The sequence below is a fragment of the Gymnodraco acuticeps genome, unplaced genomic scaffold (genome assembly GCF_902827175.1).
Source record: "Gymnodraco acuticeps unplaced genomic scaffold, fGymAcu1.1, whole genome shotgun sequence".
Taxonomy (NCBI): Eukaryota; Metazoa; Chordata; class Actinopteri; order Perciformes; family Bathydraconidae; genus Gymnodraco; species Gymnodraco acuticeps.
The window spans coordinates 67,179-85,000 of NW_022989876.1; the positions used below are offsets into that span (position 1 = coordinate 67,179).

General features: G+C 40.8%; 1 protein-coding gene across 1 annotated transcript in view; it reads left to right on the forward strand.

Annotated features, from left to right (window-relative positions):
• The window catches only part of sos2 (son of sevenless homolog 2 (Drosophila)), a 61,048-nt gene that overhangs the window by 25,671 nt on the left and 17,555 nt on the right, over positions 1 to 17,822 (forward strand). The window contains 7 exon segments of the mRNA XM_034197926.1: positions 290 to 433; positions 2,367 to 2,477; positions 9,306 to 9,404; positions 10,051 to 10,178; positions 10,719 to 11,374; positions 13,522 to 13,603; positions 13,716 to 13,838. Coding sequence (XP_034053817.1) covers positions 290 to 433; positions 2,367 to 2,477; positions 9,306 to 9,404; positions 10,051 to 10,178; positions 10,719 to 11,374; positions 13,522 to 13,603; positions 13,716 to 13,838 — 1,343 coding nt within the window.

Consider the following 17,822-nt stretch of genomic DNA (forward strand, 5'->3'; position numbering starts at 1 on the left):
TGCCGGAAGTGATAAACAATAAGAATGAAACGTGATGCAAACATAAATTAAGATAATAATAGAAATAATAAGCAATGGAAAAACAAGCATTTTCAGATCAGAATCAGAAACAGGTTTATTACCAGGTAGGTTTACACGTACGAGGAATTTAACTTGGTGCATAACAACAAGAATTAAAAACACAGATAGAGAACTAGAAAAATATTGATTACAAATATAGTAAAATATAACAGTATTTACATTGCAATGGAATAAGAAGGACTCTGACACTAACCTTTATTCTGTGCAGGACGTGGAGGTGATCTTCAGCAACATCCTGGACATCCACGAGCTGACGGTGAAGCTGCTCGGCCTCATCGAGGACGCCGTGGAGATGACGGCGGACGGCAGCCCGCACCCGCTGGTGGGAAGCTGCTTCGAAGATCTAGCCGAGGTACGAACATCATCTGACGGCCTGATTGTCAGGAGCTCCAGGAAGCTTTGTCGCACATTTAATCAACATAAAGAAAAAGGCCAATGTTTCAACATTTTATTTGTGATAGATGGATAGATGGATGATAGATGGATAGATGGATGGATGATGGATGATAGATGGATAGATGGATGGATAGATGGATAGATGGATAGATGGATGGATAGATGGATAGATGGATAGATGGATGGATGGATGGATAGATGGATAGATGGATAGATGGATGGATGGATAGATGGATGGATGGATGGATAGAGGGATGGATGGATAGATGGATAGATGGATAGATGGATGGATGGATGGATGGATGGATAGATGGATGGATGGATAGATGGATGGATGGATGGATAGATGGATAGATGGATAGATGGATGGATGGATGGATAGATGGATAGATGGATAGATGGATGGATAGATGGATGGATGGATAGATGGATAGATGGATGGATGGGATGGATGGATGGATAGATGGATGGATGGAGGGATAGATGGATGGATGGATAGATGGATAGATGGATAGATGGATGGATGGATGGATAGATGGATGGATGGATGGATGGATAGATGGTAGATGGATAGATGGATGGATAGATGGATGGATGGATGGAGGGATGGATAGATGGATAGATGGATGGATGGATGGATAGATGGATAGATGGATGGATAGATAGATGGATAGATGGATAGATGGATGATGGATAGATGGATGGATAGATGGATGGATAGATAGATGGATGGATGGATAGATGATAGATGGATGGATGGATAGATGGATAGATGGATAGATAGATGGATGGGATGGATGGATAGATGGATAGATGGATGGATGGATATGGATGGATAGATGGATGGATGGATAGATGGATAGATAGATGGATAGATGGATGGATGGATGGATAGATGGATGGATGGATAGAGATTGATGGATAGATAGATAGATAGATGTATGGATAGATGGATAGATGGATGGATAGATGGATGGATAGATGGATAGATAGATGGATGGATAGATGGATAGATGGATAGATGGATAGATAGATGGATAGATGATGGATAGATGGATGGATAGATGGATAGATAGATGGATGGATAGATGGATAGATAGATGATAGATAGATGGATAGATGGATAGATGGATAGATGGATGGATGGATGGATGGATAGATGGATAGATGGATAGATGGATGGATGGATGGATAGATGGATAGATGGATGGATAGATGGATAGATGGATGGATGGATAGATGGATAGATGGATAGATGGATGGATAGATGGATAGATGGATAGATGGATGGATAGATGGATAGATGGATAGATGGATGGATAGATGGATAGATGGATAGATGGATGGATAGATAGATGGATGGATAGATAGATGGATAGATGGATGGATAGATGGAGGGATGGATGGAGGGATAGATAGATGGATAGATGGATAGATACATAAGTACTTTATTGATCCCAATTTGGGAAATGTTTGCATTGCAGCAGCATAAAAAATAAGAGAAATTAAGACACTAGAAATAAACAATCCAAAATATTTCTGAAGTAGAAATAAAATAGCATTAAAAAGTTAAGAATATACATGTGGAAATACACATTTCCAGTAACAAAATATAATGCAGGATATTATAAATGTATATATATATATATACACTAATTGTGCAAGAATGGTGGTTAATAACACTTAACTCCTTTGCGTGACATCCCTTAATTAAAACAGTAATAAACAGGTATTTAAAGAATGGCTTGTAACCGATCAAGTAAAATGTCCCATCTGTATGAGTGCATTTGAATGCGTTGTTCCAGCAGACTCTCAAATACTTTTCAGTGGCATTTTCTTATATGTAGATGTCCGCAATGACTGTTAAAAGATTCTCTCCTCGTGTACAGGAGCAGGCCTTCGACCCCTACGAGACTTTGTCCCAGGATATCCTCAGTAAGAATTTCCACGAGCACTTCAACAACCTGATGGCATGCTCCACCGCCGGCCACTACTTCAAGGTAGGATGATGACATCAGCCACAGGCACATTTTAAACCATAACCCTAATCTAAACCCATGTTATAACATTTTAGAAAACACAATTATAACAATCAATTCAATTCAAAATAGTGTTCATTCAGTCAGCTATTTTTTAATTCAGTTTTAGTCTTAGTCCTGTGTTAAATGTCCTTTTTAGTTTTAGTCATATTTAGTCACCTTCATCCTGTTTTTATGTATTCAAGTTTTAGTCGACTAAAAGTCTGAGCATTTTAGTCTTATTTTAGTCAAAGAAAACTGTTGAGTCTTTTTTAGTCATCAGATTATATAGAACATTTCAGTCAAACTAGTCAAAACCAATAATTTTTCATTTTAGTCACATTTATTTCACAATAAGATTATATCTTGTCCTTATTTGATGAAAAACAGGTTGAATGATTAAGAAAGCAGCTTTGCACAGTATCTGGTTTGTGGTGTTTTTACCAGCTGTGTTTTGGCCACATTGCTTCCCTTCTGATGAAACAATGCATTGGTTTTTATTCTCCGCCTTCATTGTAGCGAACATGGGCCCAAATTAGGTATATCGTGTCATGGCGATAACCGCGATATGCGCATTCACATCGCAGGGACGTGCGATTTTATACATTTTTTATAATGCATTTTTTTTGCGGGCGTGCGATATTAAGTAGGTACATTAACTCAAACACGTCATGTTACAATTATTTTGCTGCTTGCTACAAAAGGAAAACTTGCGCGGCTCTCATGTCAGGGGTACTTGAGTGAGTGACACAGCAAACCACCAATCACAATCATTCTTGATCAGATCACAGCAGGCCCCGCCCCGCTAGTTTGCAGACCATCAAAACACCGGTAAAATATGAGCGAGGCACAGGAGGACGATACGGGTGAGAATGAAGATTTACTTCCAAAAAGAAAGGCAACATCTGCCATCTGGAACTATTTTGGATACAAAAAGGTTCTTCTCTTCTTCATTCACAGATGAAGCCCCTTATTTGAGGGTAAGCAACATGCATTATCATGACATGTTCATGACTTAAGGTATGATGAGTCAACCAGTTAAGATCCAGACGTCCGTGACTAACATCCTTCATCCGGTTAAATATAGTTAAAAAACCGCAATATATATCGCAGGGGAAAAAATATCGCAATGTCAGTTTTTTTCAATATCGTGCAGCCCTAGCCCAAATATCACATCGTTTCTTTCTCCCAAGCAGTGGTGGCTTTAGACTTTTTCGTTGTCAGTCATTTTGACGGACAGGATCGTAACATTTCCGTCTGTTAACTGTGTTCTTATTCTCAGCGTCCAGGAAAGAGAAGCTTAAAAAGGAGACTAAATGGAGTCTCTGGAGGTTCAAAATTGGTACTTTAATTAATAAAAAAAGCGCGGTAAAGTCACAAACAGGATTGTTCGATAGGAGAGAAAGTCTGCAGCTTCCTCTCCAGCTGCTGGCCGTGCAGAAGAGAGCTTACAAGCATTCGTCCTTCCCGCTTGCTCGCTGTTCGCTCCTCCTCTCTGTGAGCTGTAGTGACGTAAGGGACTTCCCCCTCTCGTTCGTCTGTGTCCGATATCGCGTTAAACAGAGGATTTCGACATTTTACATTCATTGCTTACTTCCACATGCCTTTTCTCCTCCTTATCTCTTTCATAACTTTATATGTAATACATGTTAACGGCGTCAATAGCCACTTTAATGATACTAATGGGCGGTAATCCCGGATGTCGTCATGAAGGATTTTCAGAATAAAAGCTTAACAACTGGACGCACAAGAACTTCTGGTTTTTCAGTATAAAACAGCATTTAAACTGACGGTATGTTTAGGGTACATTATGCTATCAAAACATTGATTTTAATTTCTAACACGTCATAATCCATTATGAGGGGAGGGGGTATTCGGTTAACGCGAGTGCGACCACTGCTCCCAAGCCCTGTTGTTACCATTTTATTTTCTGTTAACTAAGGTTAGTTAGACCATGAGTTAGACCCGAGTCTTCCTGACAGTTCATATTGTGCCGCTGTCCGGTATAATTCAAATGTACCGCCGCGCGCAGCACAGACACACAGCTGCTGCCCTGCAGCACCGGAAATGGAACTGCTGGGAGAAAAACTGACTCAGAGAATGTAACGTTATCTTTGATAATATTTCGTCTCCTCATTTTTCGTCAACGAAAGTAAAGAGAGATTTTGGCATAGTTTTTATTTAGTAAACTACATTTCGTCTCCTCACTTTTCGTCAACGATATTGCATGATGATTTCGTTACAGTTATTGTTTACTGCCGTCTCGTCATCGTCTCGTTTTCGTCATGGAAAAAAAGGTCGTTGACGAACATATTTCGTCATAGTTTTAGTCAACGAAATTAACACTAATTCAAAACCTTTATTTATCAGGTGAAATCCCATTGAGATCAATGATCTCTTTTTCAAGGGAGACCTGCAGCAGTAGGTTCCACAAGAAGACATAAACAACAGAACAACAAAAGGACATCATACAGCAAAATGTACAGGGATTACAATTTACATATATAACCACAAGTACAGGTACCAACAGCATCTGATTTTGTAGCATCCAACCGAGCTTTAAAAACATGTAGTGGTACTAGCTTGGTAATTTTCCATTCTTTTTGCAGACTGTTCCATGTTAGTGGAGCTGCACATCTAAAAGCTTTCTTCCCTAAGACAGTCCTAGCACTTGGCACATTTAATAAAACCACAGCATGCGATCTCAGGCAATAAGTACTTTCAATTCGCAGAGAGATCAGGGAGCAGATATAAGATGGTAGTTTATCCAACATGGCTTTGTAAATGAAAATGTACCAGTGACTGAGCCTCCGTACAGTAAGTGATGGCAAAACTGCCTTGGTATACAGCAGGGGTGTCAAACTCAATTTCATTGCGGGCCACATTCGCATAAATGATGCACTCAAAGGGCCGGTTGTAACTATATATAATATATATATAAAATAATGTATAATATGACATTATTGCCTCTGAATTGGATTATTATCGGATAGGATAATAACTTAGTAATTAGCTACATCTGAAAGCAGAAGTCCAGGGCAAATAATTGCAAGTCTCTTCAGTGCGCATGTCACAAAACAAGATGCATTGTGGGACATGTAGTTTATGGGCAACCTGCTTCTGTAAAGTGGCATGTAACCGTATAATAAACGTATTATATTCTTTGCAAGCTCTTGCGGGGCCACATAAAATGAAGCCGCGGGCCGGATTTGGCCCCCGGGCCTTGAGTTTGAGACCCCTGGTATACAGTGTACAGTGATGCGTAAGTGCTTTACAATTTGTCAAAAATCTCAGTGCGCTGTGATACGCAGCATAAAGTCATATCTCCCACTCTCCTCCTTCCTGCCATTCTCAACTGTCAACTCTCTTAAAGAGCAGAAATGCCATAAATCTAAAAAGAAAGGGAAAATGTTTGTTTTAAATACGAAGCAGGTCATTTATGTATTTTCACGCAGCAAACAGGGCTCGGTATTTGTTCCTGTTTGGCTTTGAAGTGAATTCCTCCAGATATCGTTTGAGGGCATGTCATGACATATTTGTCGTCCTGTGTACAGTTTATTCACATTGTTTTATTTGGACATTCCTCACAAGAATAGCATTGAATTTCTCTCGGTGGGGGGCAGTCTGCCAGCCTTTGAAGATGAAATATGTGCTGGTGTTTTCTCAGGCCAGCGATCAGCGAGGCCCAGCGTTCACATGAAACACAGCTTTAAATCAGAAAGGACATTTAAACAAGTTCTCTACTTTTATTTAATTAAAAAAATGTATTATCATTAATTCGGTTCGGAAAGGTTGCTACATTTTATGATAAAGTATTTAAAAATATACATACGTACACTGATGGAAAAATAATATTTACATAAAAATACAAAGTTAATTAAATATTTGAAATAAGAATGAAAGAAATGAGTACAAATATTTGTATTAACATAAAAAGTCAAGAATATATAATACAACATATTTATAAAAACAAAACATTTGCAAATAGAAGATAACATTTAAAATATTTATATATTACATTTAAGAAATAATGAAATACAAAAAAAATAATGAGATAAAATAAGACATGTTGTATTAACATAAGCAGGTGAAAATGTGCACAATTAATATAAATATTTTTGATAAACAAGTACAAATGTGCAATAAGAATATACAGGGGGTCCGCGGGGTCTTAAAAAGTATTAAAAGTTGATAAATCAATTTAGCGAAAATGAAGGCTATTCAAAAGTATTAAACTGCATTTTCCAAGGTGTTACATTTTGTAGCTTGTTTTCAATAAGTATATAAATGGTCCAGAGAGGTTGTGTTCTACAGTGTGCCTGAATGTAATCATGGCGTAGGTGTGTAGTGTGATTCTGTAGTTTATTGATGGCATCCCGTTGGATTTGACGTCATCTGAACAGGACATCGCACGCTCACTGCTTGATAGCGCGCGAAGCTCCGTTTACGCCGGTTGCTAAGCAACATCGTTATGGGGAAATGCAAGTCTGCGTCCAAATGGTTGGAAGATAAGGAGGAAGGACAATCAATACTGTATATAGTCAATGTGAGGTGAAGTGTGTCGCCAAGGTAACCGGTTACAACTCGAAGTGGAGATGAGGTCTTAAAATGTATGGGAAGGGTCTTAAAAAAGGTCTTAAAAGGTATTACATTTGACTTCCTGAATATACCCTGAAATAACATAAAATACAAGAAGAAACTGTTTATATATAAACATTAGAGCCTAAAGTTAAAATGTGAGAAGATAATTGATTTTAAAGCTGAAAATCAACATTTTATGGTGGCTTTTTAAATCAGTGCTTCCTCTCCCTCGTCCCCTAATAGATGTGTCTGTGCAGCACTCTGCAGCGTCTGGCATTGTGGGTAAATTACATCGCCTTTTAAAAATAGCCCAGGCTGCCACACTGCGGGGAGGGGAGGCGAGGGAGGGGAGGCGAGGGAGGAGAGTAAAGGCTGGTGTCTCAAGAAGCATTTCATGTTGAAAATAATCGGTGAATTAAGACGGAGAAGGACCCCGACGTGGAGCGTCTGTACCTCGGTGAGGAGGGAACATGGTGTACTGGATTCACTCTGCTCTGTATTCAGGCTGCCAGCACTGTGACGCGTGGAGACTGGTTTTTACACGTTATCCAACTCAACATCTACTTTATTTACAGTTTACACTCTCAGATCAGCTGTAAAAGTAGACCTCGACAATAAAGGGATACCACATCTACACAATTATAAATTACATACCAGTTACTCACCCTGTGTTTCCTTAAATTCTGGAAGATATTGTAGTTCGTCTCTCATTAGCCGTGCTATATCATGTCTTAGTGCTAAGCTAAGCTAACCAGCTGATCACAAGCTAACAACAGCAGAACGATATGAAAACATCCGTTCACAAACTCTCACAACTCTGCAGTAAAATCCTCTCATTCAGTCACTTGTTCACATACTAGAGCATTAGGCTATTTCATTATTATTATATCTTTATTATTATTATATCTTTGGACATATAAAGACATCACCTTGAATCTTTGGCCGTTTTTGACACTTTCAAAACGTAACCATAAATGTAGAAAGTAATCTACAGATAATTGTTCTTTTGCAGCAACATTACAAATCCATGCGTTTTCATGTCTATATCACAAATCGTACTATTTCTGACACCCCTTAACGATTTCTTATAGTTTTAATTCATTTCATTTATAGTTTTATTCTATTTTTGTATTATTTTCTTCACTGTTGAGGCATGAGTAAAACAAAAATGCCTTTTTTTAAGATTCATAATTGCATCGCTCCTGTATTGCATTGCTTCTGATATGAAGCGTCTCAATTTGTGAACCCTCAGGATGCTGACGTGTCAATAACGCGTCTAAACTTAGGTCATTGTTCCCCGGCTGTCCATCAGCCTGCGTCAGACACATGATGTCTTTCTCTTTTCCATGCACACACACTTTCTGTACACTCACACACACACACACACTCTCTGCACACACACACACACACACACACACTCAGTGCTGTGGAGTCTGAGTAGTGGAGTATTGATTCTTCTATCAGGGGAACGGGAGATTTAAATGGATACTATGACGGCCTCCTCTCCGGTTACCCAGCAGCCTTTCCTCCTCCAACGTGCTGCAGCTCCTCCTGTCTCAGTTATACTCTGAAACATGCACATTTTAATAGCCTTTTTTGCAGTATTCTGTATCAGAGCTTTAAATATTTACTTTTAATATTTGATTAGGCAGTTTGAGTCATATTTTTTAAAGAAATAACATTCTTTAATTCCAGCTTCTTAAATGTGCATTTTCTTCTCTGGTTTCATTACTAATTTATAATAATTGGCTGATTTTATTTGAGCTGTGGACAAGACCCCTAACCCGGACATTTGAGGTAGTCATTTTAGGCTTTGTGAAGCAATGGGTGACTTTCTTTGTTACTTTTTTTAAGATGAGATTACTTTAGTGGAAGATCGAATATGTTGCATCGTAGACCACAATCAACATAAAATGTGTGGTTTAAAATCAAATCAAGGAATAAAACTTAAAACAACATCGAACAGTCAAATCTGCGGTACACTACAGGAACATGGGACCAAATAACTCATCAATTAAGTAAAAGAATATCTGACGGATGAATCCATAATAGAACTAATAGTTAAGTTGCAGTTACATTTTTCTTTTAGATGTTTACGGTTATTTTACAATCTGTAGTCTTTATCATCGTACCTGGTATTTTTGATCCCATTCTACTCAGTGGCATATTCGTAGATGTTCTGAAAGTTATAATAAAGTCCATCACTAACAGTTTTCTTTGTGTGTGCAGGCGGTTGCAGAAGGTTTCAAAGAAGCCGTGCAGTACGTCCTCCCTCAGCTGATGATGGTCCCGGTTTACCACTGCATGCACTACTTCGAGCTTCTGCAGGTACGTCTGAAACCATGCATGCGAATAACTTAGAAATGATTGGTTTTCACTGTTTCAGGGTTTCTAGAAAATGTCTGTTAGATTGCTTTGTGGTTTATAGTTATTTTGCACAGCTGATATCTTGAATCTGAAGAAGTGCTTCTGTAAAGACACCTACCGTCTTCTGTATTTATCAAATATACCCACAAAACTGATGAGTGTTTTTTCCTGCTTTTATGTTGGAAAAATATCACTGGTCACCGGCTTGAGCTTCAATCTCAGGATCCATGTATCTGTGATCCTCTCCAGAATGGAAGTAGTCATCACATACAGAGCATCAAGTAGTTCCTGAACAGTGTCCTTCACATGCTGATATCCAAGAGAGGGAGTTACACAGTCACAAGATGGAGGAATAGAAAGCAGTATTCAATGTTTAGTTCAGATTAGCTCCACGTCAGAAATGAGCATGCTTGATGTCTCTCTCCATAGAGGCTGAATCATCATGTTAATCACATAGCTATCATATGCCTCAAACAGTCCTGATGCTCTTCTAGGTAATCACACATCCTGTCATGTACACAGCTACAGTTGGGATACCTTTGTTATCATGTTACTCTCATATTGGAAGAGTACATTCAGTGTTTTCCCAACAATTTGTTTTTTGCAGCAACTGCAGGAGCGCAGTCAGGACCAGGACGACAGAGAGTGTCTGAAGCAGGCGATCACTGCGCTGCTGAACCTGCAGTGCAGCGTGGAGCGAATCTACACCAAGCACCAGCCTCGCCGCAAACCTGGGTACAAATCCTCTATTTCATATTCACATTTATTCCCTAGTTTCTCTCATGGAAACATCGAAAGAAAAAGGTGACATGCATAGAAGCAGCAGCCGATGTTAGCCGTCATGGTTTTAAATGATAACGGAATACAATATGAAGACGGTCCTTAATGTTGAAAGACAAGACGATGACTGAAGGCCAAAACGTATTTGGCAACATGTAAAACTAGTATTTTGTGCAAATCTTCCACAAATGACACAACTTTGATCAGGTGTGCAGGAACTATCTAGCTTCTTTTGGAGGACAAAAAGAAATAAATGGATTTTCAGAAGTCGTAAACCTCAGAAGATAAAGTAAATATTTGACAAAGATGCCATTGGAGCATTCAGCGGCCGTGTATTAGAGTATGAATCTGTTTTATCCCCCTAACTTATTACACATAAAGCAGATGCTGTGTGGCATCAGTTCCACCGCCCTTATTTATTTACATATTTAGGATAATTTCGGTGTGTTAATAGTTAGATCTTCCGCATTATCTGACTCTCCGTCCCCCCCACAGTGAGCCGATGTACCGGCTGTACAGCAGGCAGGTCCGCAGCAAACAGCTCGCCATCAAACGCATGAACGAGATCCAGAAGAGCATCGACGGCTGGGAGGGGAAGGACATCGGCCAGTGCTGCAGCGAGTTCATCCTCGAAGGTCCTCTGCTGCGGGCCGGCGCCAAACACGAGCGACACAACTTCCTGTTCGACGGCCTCATGATCAGCTGCAAGGCCAACCAGAGCTCTCGACTCCCGGGGTCCGGCAGCGGCGCCGAGTACCGCCTCAAGGAGAAGTTCGTGCTGAGGAAGATCCGCATCGTGGACCGCGAGGACTCCACGGAGCTGCGGCACGCCTTCGAACTCATCGGGAAGGACGAGAACTGTGCGGTGTTCTGCGCTCGGACGGCGGAGGAGAAGGCGGCGTGGATGGCGGGGTTAGTGACGCTGCAGTACCGATCCACGCTGGACCGCATGTTGGACACGGTGCTGCAGCACGAGGAGCAGGCGCACCCTCTGAGGCTGCCGTCGCCAGAGGTGTACCGCTTCGCCGTGCAGGACTCTGAGGAGAACATTGTGTTTGAGGACAAAGTGCAGAGCAAAACGGGGATCCCCATCATAAAGGCCGGCACCGTGGTGAAGCTCATAGAGAGGCTCACCTACCACATGTATGCTGGTGAGATGCTGCAGTACATATTGTTCTTCTGGAGGGTTAAATATTAAGGAGTAATTCACCACAGAATAGAGTGCCACAGTGACGCGTCCTAAAACCCGGAAGTAAGTAGCATTTTACCTCTTCCGGTTCCTTCGACAAAAAGCAATGCAATATCTCCATAGGATTTTGGCTGGAACTAAGGTCTGTGGTTGAGACACATTGAAGAGACGGATCACGTTTTGTTCTACGACATTAAATCCATCAGCAGTGACCCCACTGGTGATTTCTGAAGAGTTGACGTGTCTGAAAAACGATGGTTGTTAACAAGTGGCTGAATAGGACTACAGAAGTTGTCGAGGTCGTTGTACGTCATGACGCCGAACACGTAAACACTCCTCTAACTTTGTTTGCCCTGTTCTGCTTGAGAGCAAGTCCCTGCCTCCTGCAGACTGTTCAAACAAACGCTTCAACTCGTACCATTTACAATCTGTATGTTTGAATATGGATCTTAAGTTGGCGTGACGTTGAAGCAGTGACCCTGCTGTAGCTCCTTTATAGCATAACATTAGCATTTTGCTTCCGGTGACTAGATTTATGATTAGAACATTATAAAAGTAGGGTAGACATGTGGAGATTATCCGGCTGAACCAAACGTGACCCGTCTCTTCAATGTGTTTCAACCACAGACCTTATTTCCAGCTATTTTCCAAAATCCTATGGAGAAACTGCATTGCTGTTTGTCGAAGGAACCGGAAGGAGTTTACTTCCGGGTTTTAGGACGCGTCACTGCGGCACTCTTTGATCATCAGTATATCAGTTCTTCCCCGAAATGTTGCCTTGAATTCCTGAGGAATATGTGGCTTTTCTCTCATGCCTCCACGGTGACAGACAATCAAAAAGTAGACTCAAAGTCTTGATGAATTAAAGTTTTAACAACAGCAAAATACAGGAAGGAAAACACTTCAGTTGGAGGGGTAAAATATAAACATTTTTTCAAGTCATTTTTCATGCAAAAAATGCGTTTTTAAAATAAAGTGTTTTCCGACTTTCCTCTGTTGTATATCATATCATATATATAGGCATATTCACCTTAAAGAATATAAATAAGGGATTCATTTTAGAAGTCTAGATTTGAGTTGTGTGAGCATTATGTCTAATATATCCAGTCTATGCTCACTACTTCACTAACACATGACTAAAATGCACTATTTAAAACATTGCAAAACATCCAAAGCTCTTACCCAAATTAAGGATAAACAGTACTTACACTGCGGCGTCTGAGGAAGCATTGTAAGTGTCGTAAATAGTAAGATGTTATTGGAAATGCATACATTTGGGATAGTGCTGCAGTAAATAATCTCCATACACCTTACGGCCCGTCCACACACAGGCATGAAAAAAATCTTGAAAAATCTTGAAGCTGGGCGTGTCTGAAGCTTGGCGATTTTTTGCGACCAACAACCAATCACATGAATCTCCCGCCCCCGACATACAAAGCAATAGCAATGTTAAAACAAAGTAAACTGGATATAAACTCCCCAAACAGGCGAAAACCTACCAGTCTCACCCACTGTCTCTGCCACCTCCCTCCATGCCTGGCTCCTCCGGTTTGTATCCCGGTAAATAGTTCTGGTCGTAAAGAACCGGGTGATTTGCTACCGTAATTTCTCGTTTGGAATATGAGGAAATGAACTGCTCTCCCAGCTTGCACGCGGTTTGATTGGCTAGCGCTTGTACTGGCGGGATTTGCATAAACGGGATTTGATTGGCTGATGCCAGCTTCGAAAGCATCGGGAGCATCAAAAGTTGAACATTGCTCAACTTTTTATCTCACGATGCTTGCAAAGCCATGCTCCGCTCCCCACAATGCAGTTCGGCGAAGATTCAAAATCTTCTACGTCACCCCAAGTGAATGGGCGAAGCTTTGAAAGATTTTTTTCATGCCTGTGTGTGGACGGGCCGTTATAGTCCAAGGTGGTATCTTTAAATGTCTATATCGTATGAAAAAACTGCATTTTTTGCTTGAAAAAGTACTGGAAAAATGTATCAAATATCATGGAGTCATGTGAGAGTTTGTAAACAGATATTTCTTATAGTTTTTACAGTATTTTTGCATTGTGATGTAGGGTCTCTTGCTTTGTTATCTAATCTATTCTATCTGTTTGTAGACCCTAACTTTGTGCGCACGTTTCTTACCACGTACCGATCCTTCTGCAAACCACAGGAGCTGCTCACCCTGCTCATAGACAGGTACACTTCAGACGCTATGTGCTTTACTGTATTCCTCCTGCAGCCATAAGAGCGATATCTCTCAGTGCTGTGGTGTTGTTTGTCTTCATTTATCTGATAATATTCTCCTCAGGATTGAGATCCCGGAGCCAGAGCCGACGGAGGAGGACCGGCAGGCGCTTTGGAACGGGGACCAGCCGATGGCGGCCGAGCTGCAGCGGTTCAGGAAGGAGTACGTGCAGCCGGTCCAACTCAGGTACCACAGATCAATCAGGAGAGACGTAACGTTGATGTAACGATATATATTTATTGCCGGGAATACACAGAAGCATGTAATGGTGTTTTGGTGATTAGACCCCGTTGTGCTAGAATATCATTCGGGAGGGAAAAACCCGAATCGATGAACCCCCCCCCCGCCCGGGGTCTAGACCAGGGGTGTCCAAACTACGGCCCGGGGGCCAAATGCGGCCCGCAGACCATTTTGAATCGGCCCTCAGCAAATTCAAAAAGTATAATGGAATACGGCCCACAAATGAAACGTGTGCTTATCTTATATTGTACTTCTTAAATATCACACAGTAGTATTCATGACCACTTTTCAAATAAATTCAGTCAATTCAAGTTGGAAACATTTTCTAACATATCTTAGTTGATAAGAAAAAAGCCCAATGACTTATTTACAAGCTTGAAATACACCCTTCCTATTATAATCAATCTGAGGCTTCTGCTTTAAGGGATGAGCTGCCAACACTCACAAGCATCATGTACCTACATTTGATTGATTTTGCTCATTTATAACTGAACTTATGAGGCGATATACCTCTAGTGAGCAGCCCAGCCCTTCGTATATTTTTCTGTAGGTGAAAAAAGGACACCCCTGCCTGGTCTAGACACTGGTGGTGGTGAAGGCATGAAGGGATTGATGGAGGTCGGTCTGAAGAGGAGTGGTTTAAGCTTGACCCTGGATTTGGAAGAAAGGAAGGTGGAGGAGGGCTGCGTTGAGTCACCTGAAATGACAACTGTGAGGAAGGGGAGAGAGCAGATTTAAAGGTTTAGCAGTGCACTATGATAGGCTTGTGGGAATAGAGGCGAAGTGATAGCTGGGGAGTAACGCCCCCGATCACTGATTGAGAGGAGAGAGCTGGAAATATGTGAATGACTGACTAAAGACGGTCTTCCTGGTTGAACTTGCGCTAAGCACCTTTCCCGATCCCCACTACACGTTCCGTTGTTTGACAAGAGTTTAACGCCACTTACCTGTCTATTTTATTCCTTTTAAAGACTAATTGTATTCATGTATTTACAGGGGGTCCGCGGGGTCTTAAAAAGTATTTAAAGTTGATAAATCAATTTAGCGGAAATGAAGGCTATTAAAAAGTATTAAACGGCATTTCCCAAGGTGTTACATTTTGTAGCTTGTTTTCAATAAGTATATAAAGTGTCCAAAGAGGTTGTATTCTACAGTCTGCCTGAATGTAATCATTGCGTAGGTGTGTAGTGTGATTCTGTGTAGTTTATTGATGGCATCCCGTTGGATTTGACGTCATCTGAACAGGACATCGCACGCTCACTGCTTGATAGCGCGAAGGTCCGTTTACGCCGGTTGCTAAGCAACATCGTTATGGGGAAATGCAAGTCTGCGTCCAAATGGTTGGAAGATAAGGAGGAAGGACAATCAATACTGTATATCAGGGGTGGCCAACCAGTCAGAGGTTAAGAGCCACATTTTTTCTATGTTACTTCAAAGAGCCACATCAAACACACAGTCACTGATACCGCTTGTTTCAGTTTTTTGTTTTCTGGAGACAAGATTTCAACCACGTCACTGATGCATTTTTGTGGCATTGGGATATTTTTTTTTTAAATCCTCTGGAGCAGAGAGAGGAGCTGTGGATTATTGTTATTGATTAATGCATCAGTGTTTCTTATAGGGTCAAAAACACTAAACTCACAACTTAAAATGAAAGCGTTTAGTTTATTTAATAAAAGAGCACATGTTCAATGTGAAAAGTGACAGTAGTTCTAGATTATTTGCAATTTGGTGCTATATATATATATTTAAAAAAAAAATTATATATATATTTTTTTTAAACACCTTGAATTTCAGGGGGGGTGTGGGGCTCCGTTTGCGGGGCGCAGCGCCCCTCCAAGACAATGGTAGGGGAAACACTGGATAATGTTTAATCAACGATAGGTTTCCCCCCCCTCAAAGGTGATTGGTTCACTGCATCGCAGGTATTATTGTGATTGGCTCTTGGGCCACATCAAAATTATACGCGCTGTCATCCTCTCATACTGACACCACACACAACATACATAACACGGGACGAAAGTAACGGAGTGATTTTATCCGAGCCCAAACAACTTTGACCGGCCAAATTACGTCAGAATTATCAGCATTCAATACTTAACAGACCTACTAAATATCAGGTTTAACTGTCAGGAGTAGCTAGTGTTGTCACGATACCAACATTTTGGTTTTGATACCAAGTCAAGAATTGCGATTCCGATTATTTTTCGATATTTTCTTAAAAAAAAGGGAAACGGTCTTAAATGTAATTATTGTGCTTTATTTCACACCAGAACCATAACCATAACACAAACTTTTAAACAATGAGAACAATAAATAAAATAAATGACAAGAATTCGTATTAAATAAAATTAATAAATGTCTTACAGACAGGCCTCGTGGTGTCCGTAGGCTTGCCCTCACTGTCAGAGATATAGCTCAAATACTTCCAAATGTCGCTTCTGGCGTCTTTTTGTCAACAAGCCGAGGCGCAGCGGCAGTTGCACTCCCACTTGCAGCCATGCTTCTCGTTTTCTCACATGCTCTGGCAGCTAGCGCGTGCACGAGAGAGGGGAGGCACTTAGAGCGTGCTTGAGAGGGGCGGGACTGCAGGCACGGCTGCAGTGCAGGGAGTGGAAGCAGAGCGCTGAACACACACGGCTCTTATTAAAACGGTGCTTTCTCACCGGAGTACTTTTCCCCGTCATTCTTAAAGTACCGATACTAATGAAACGGAGGAATCGTAACGTTTTTAACGGCAGGGTATCGTGGTACCTTTCAAGTATCGGTACACCGTGCAACACTAGTCAGGAGTCAGTGTCTCTCCCCCAAACTCACACATATAAAATTCGATATGAACTGAAGAGCCGCATGAAACTAGGCAAAGAGCCGCATGCGGCTCGAGAGCCGCGGGTTGGCCACCCCTGCTGTATATAGTCAATGTGAGGTAAAGTGTGTCGCCAAGGTAACCGGTTAAAACTCCAAATGGCGATGAGGTCTTAAAATGTATGGAAAGGGTCTTAAAAGGTTTTACATTTGACTTCAGGATTCCTGCATATACCCTGTTTTTAAAGGTCGTAAGGGCCATCAGCTGCACTAAATGTGGTACAAAGCAGGAGTATGTGCTTGCTATACGTACAGTTTTACATGATATGGGGAATTACGGAATTTTGTAATGTACCTAAAGTACCACAACAGACGCTCGTAGTCACACGTCTGTACTGAGAAAAGCCTGGACAGAATGTTTGAAAAAGTGTCACATATGTCCGCTTTGACTCATTGGTTACATTTTTGTCAACAGAGATCTCACAAAAAAATGTTTTGCCATCTTGAATTCAGATACTAATTAAGACAATTTCACACAAAAGTCTAACTAGATAAAATGTTGTGTTCAGGTTGAATTAAACCCTTACGGTTGGATTGAGACAAGGTTTTGTTTAAAGTTTAGAGTCTGTAAACTTGTAGATAAAACGCAGCTTTCATTTCATAGAACAAAGGATCTTCGTCTCCTGTTCTTTTACTCTGTCCTCTTAAGGCCCTGGCGTCCTCACCGAGCCGCAGTATTTCTCTTATATATATGTATCCTTATAAGGAGTAAAGCACAAGAATAGCCTGTAAGTGAAGAACCATTAAAAACCTCTCTGTATCAAGAGCAGCTGCAATAAAATCCTTTAAGGTAAAAGGGTTAACGACTTCTGCTCACACAGAATAAATCTCTCTAGATGGCATCAAGACGGCCATTAGGTTTGTAGCATCTTTAAAGTGTGTTCATTAGGCAACAAACACACATTATAAATCAAATCTTAAAGTGTTTGAACATTGAATAACACAAACTTAAAGCAGATTGTCTTTGGGTGGTCGCTTGTTATAAACAATTGAATGTGGTCCAAACTGTTGACTTTGAATCCAGGATACTCAAAGTTTACTATCTGTTCAGACACAGAGAAAAGG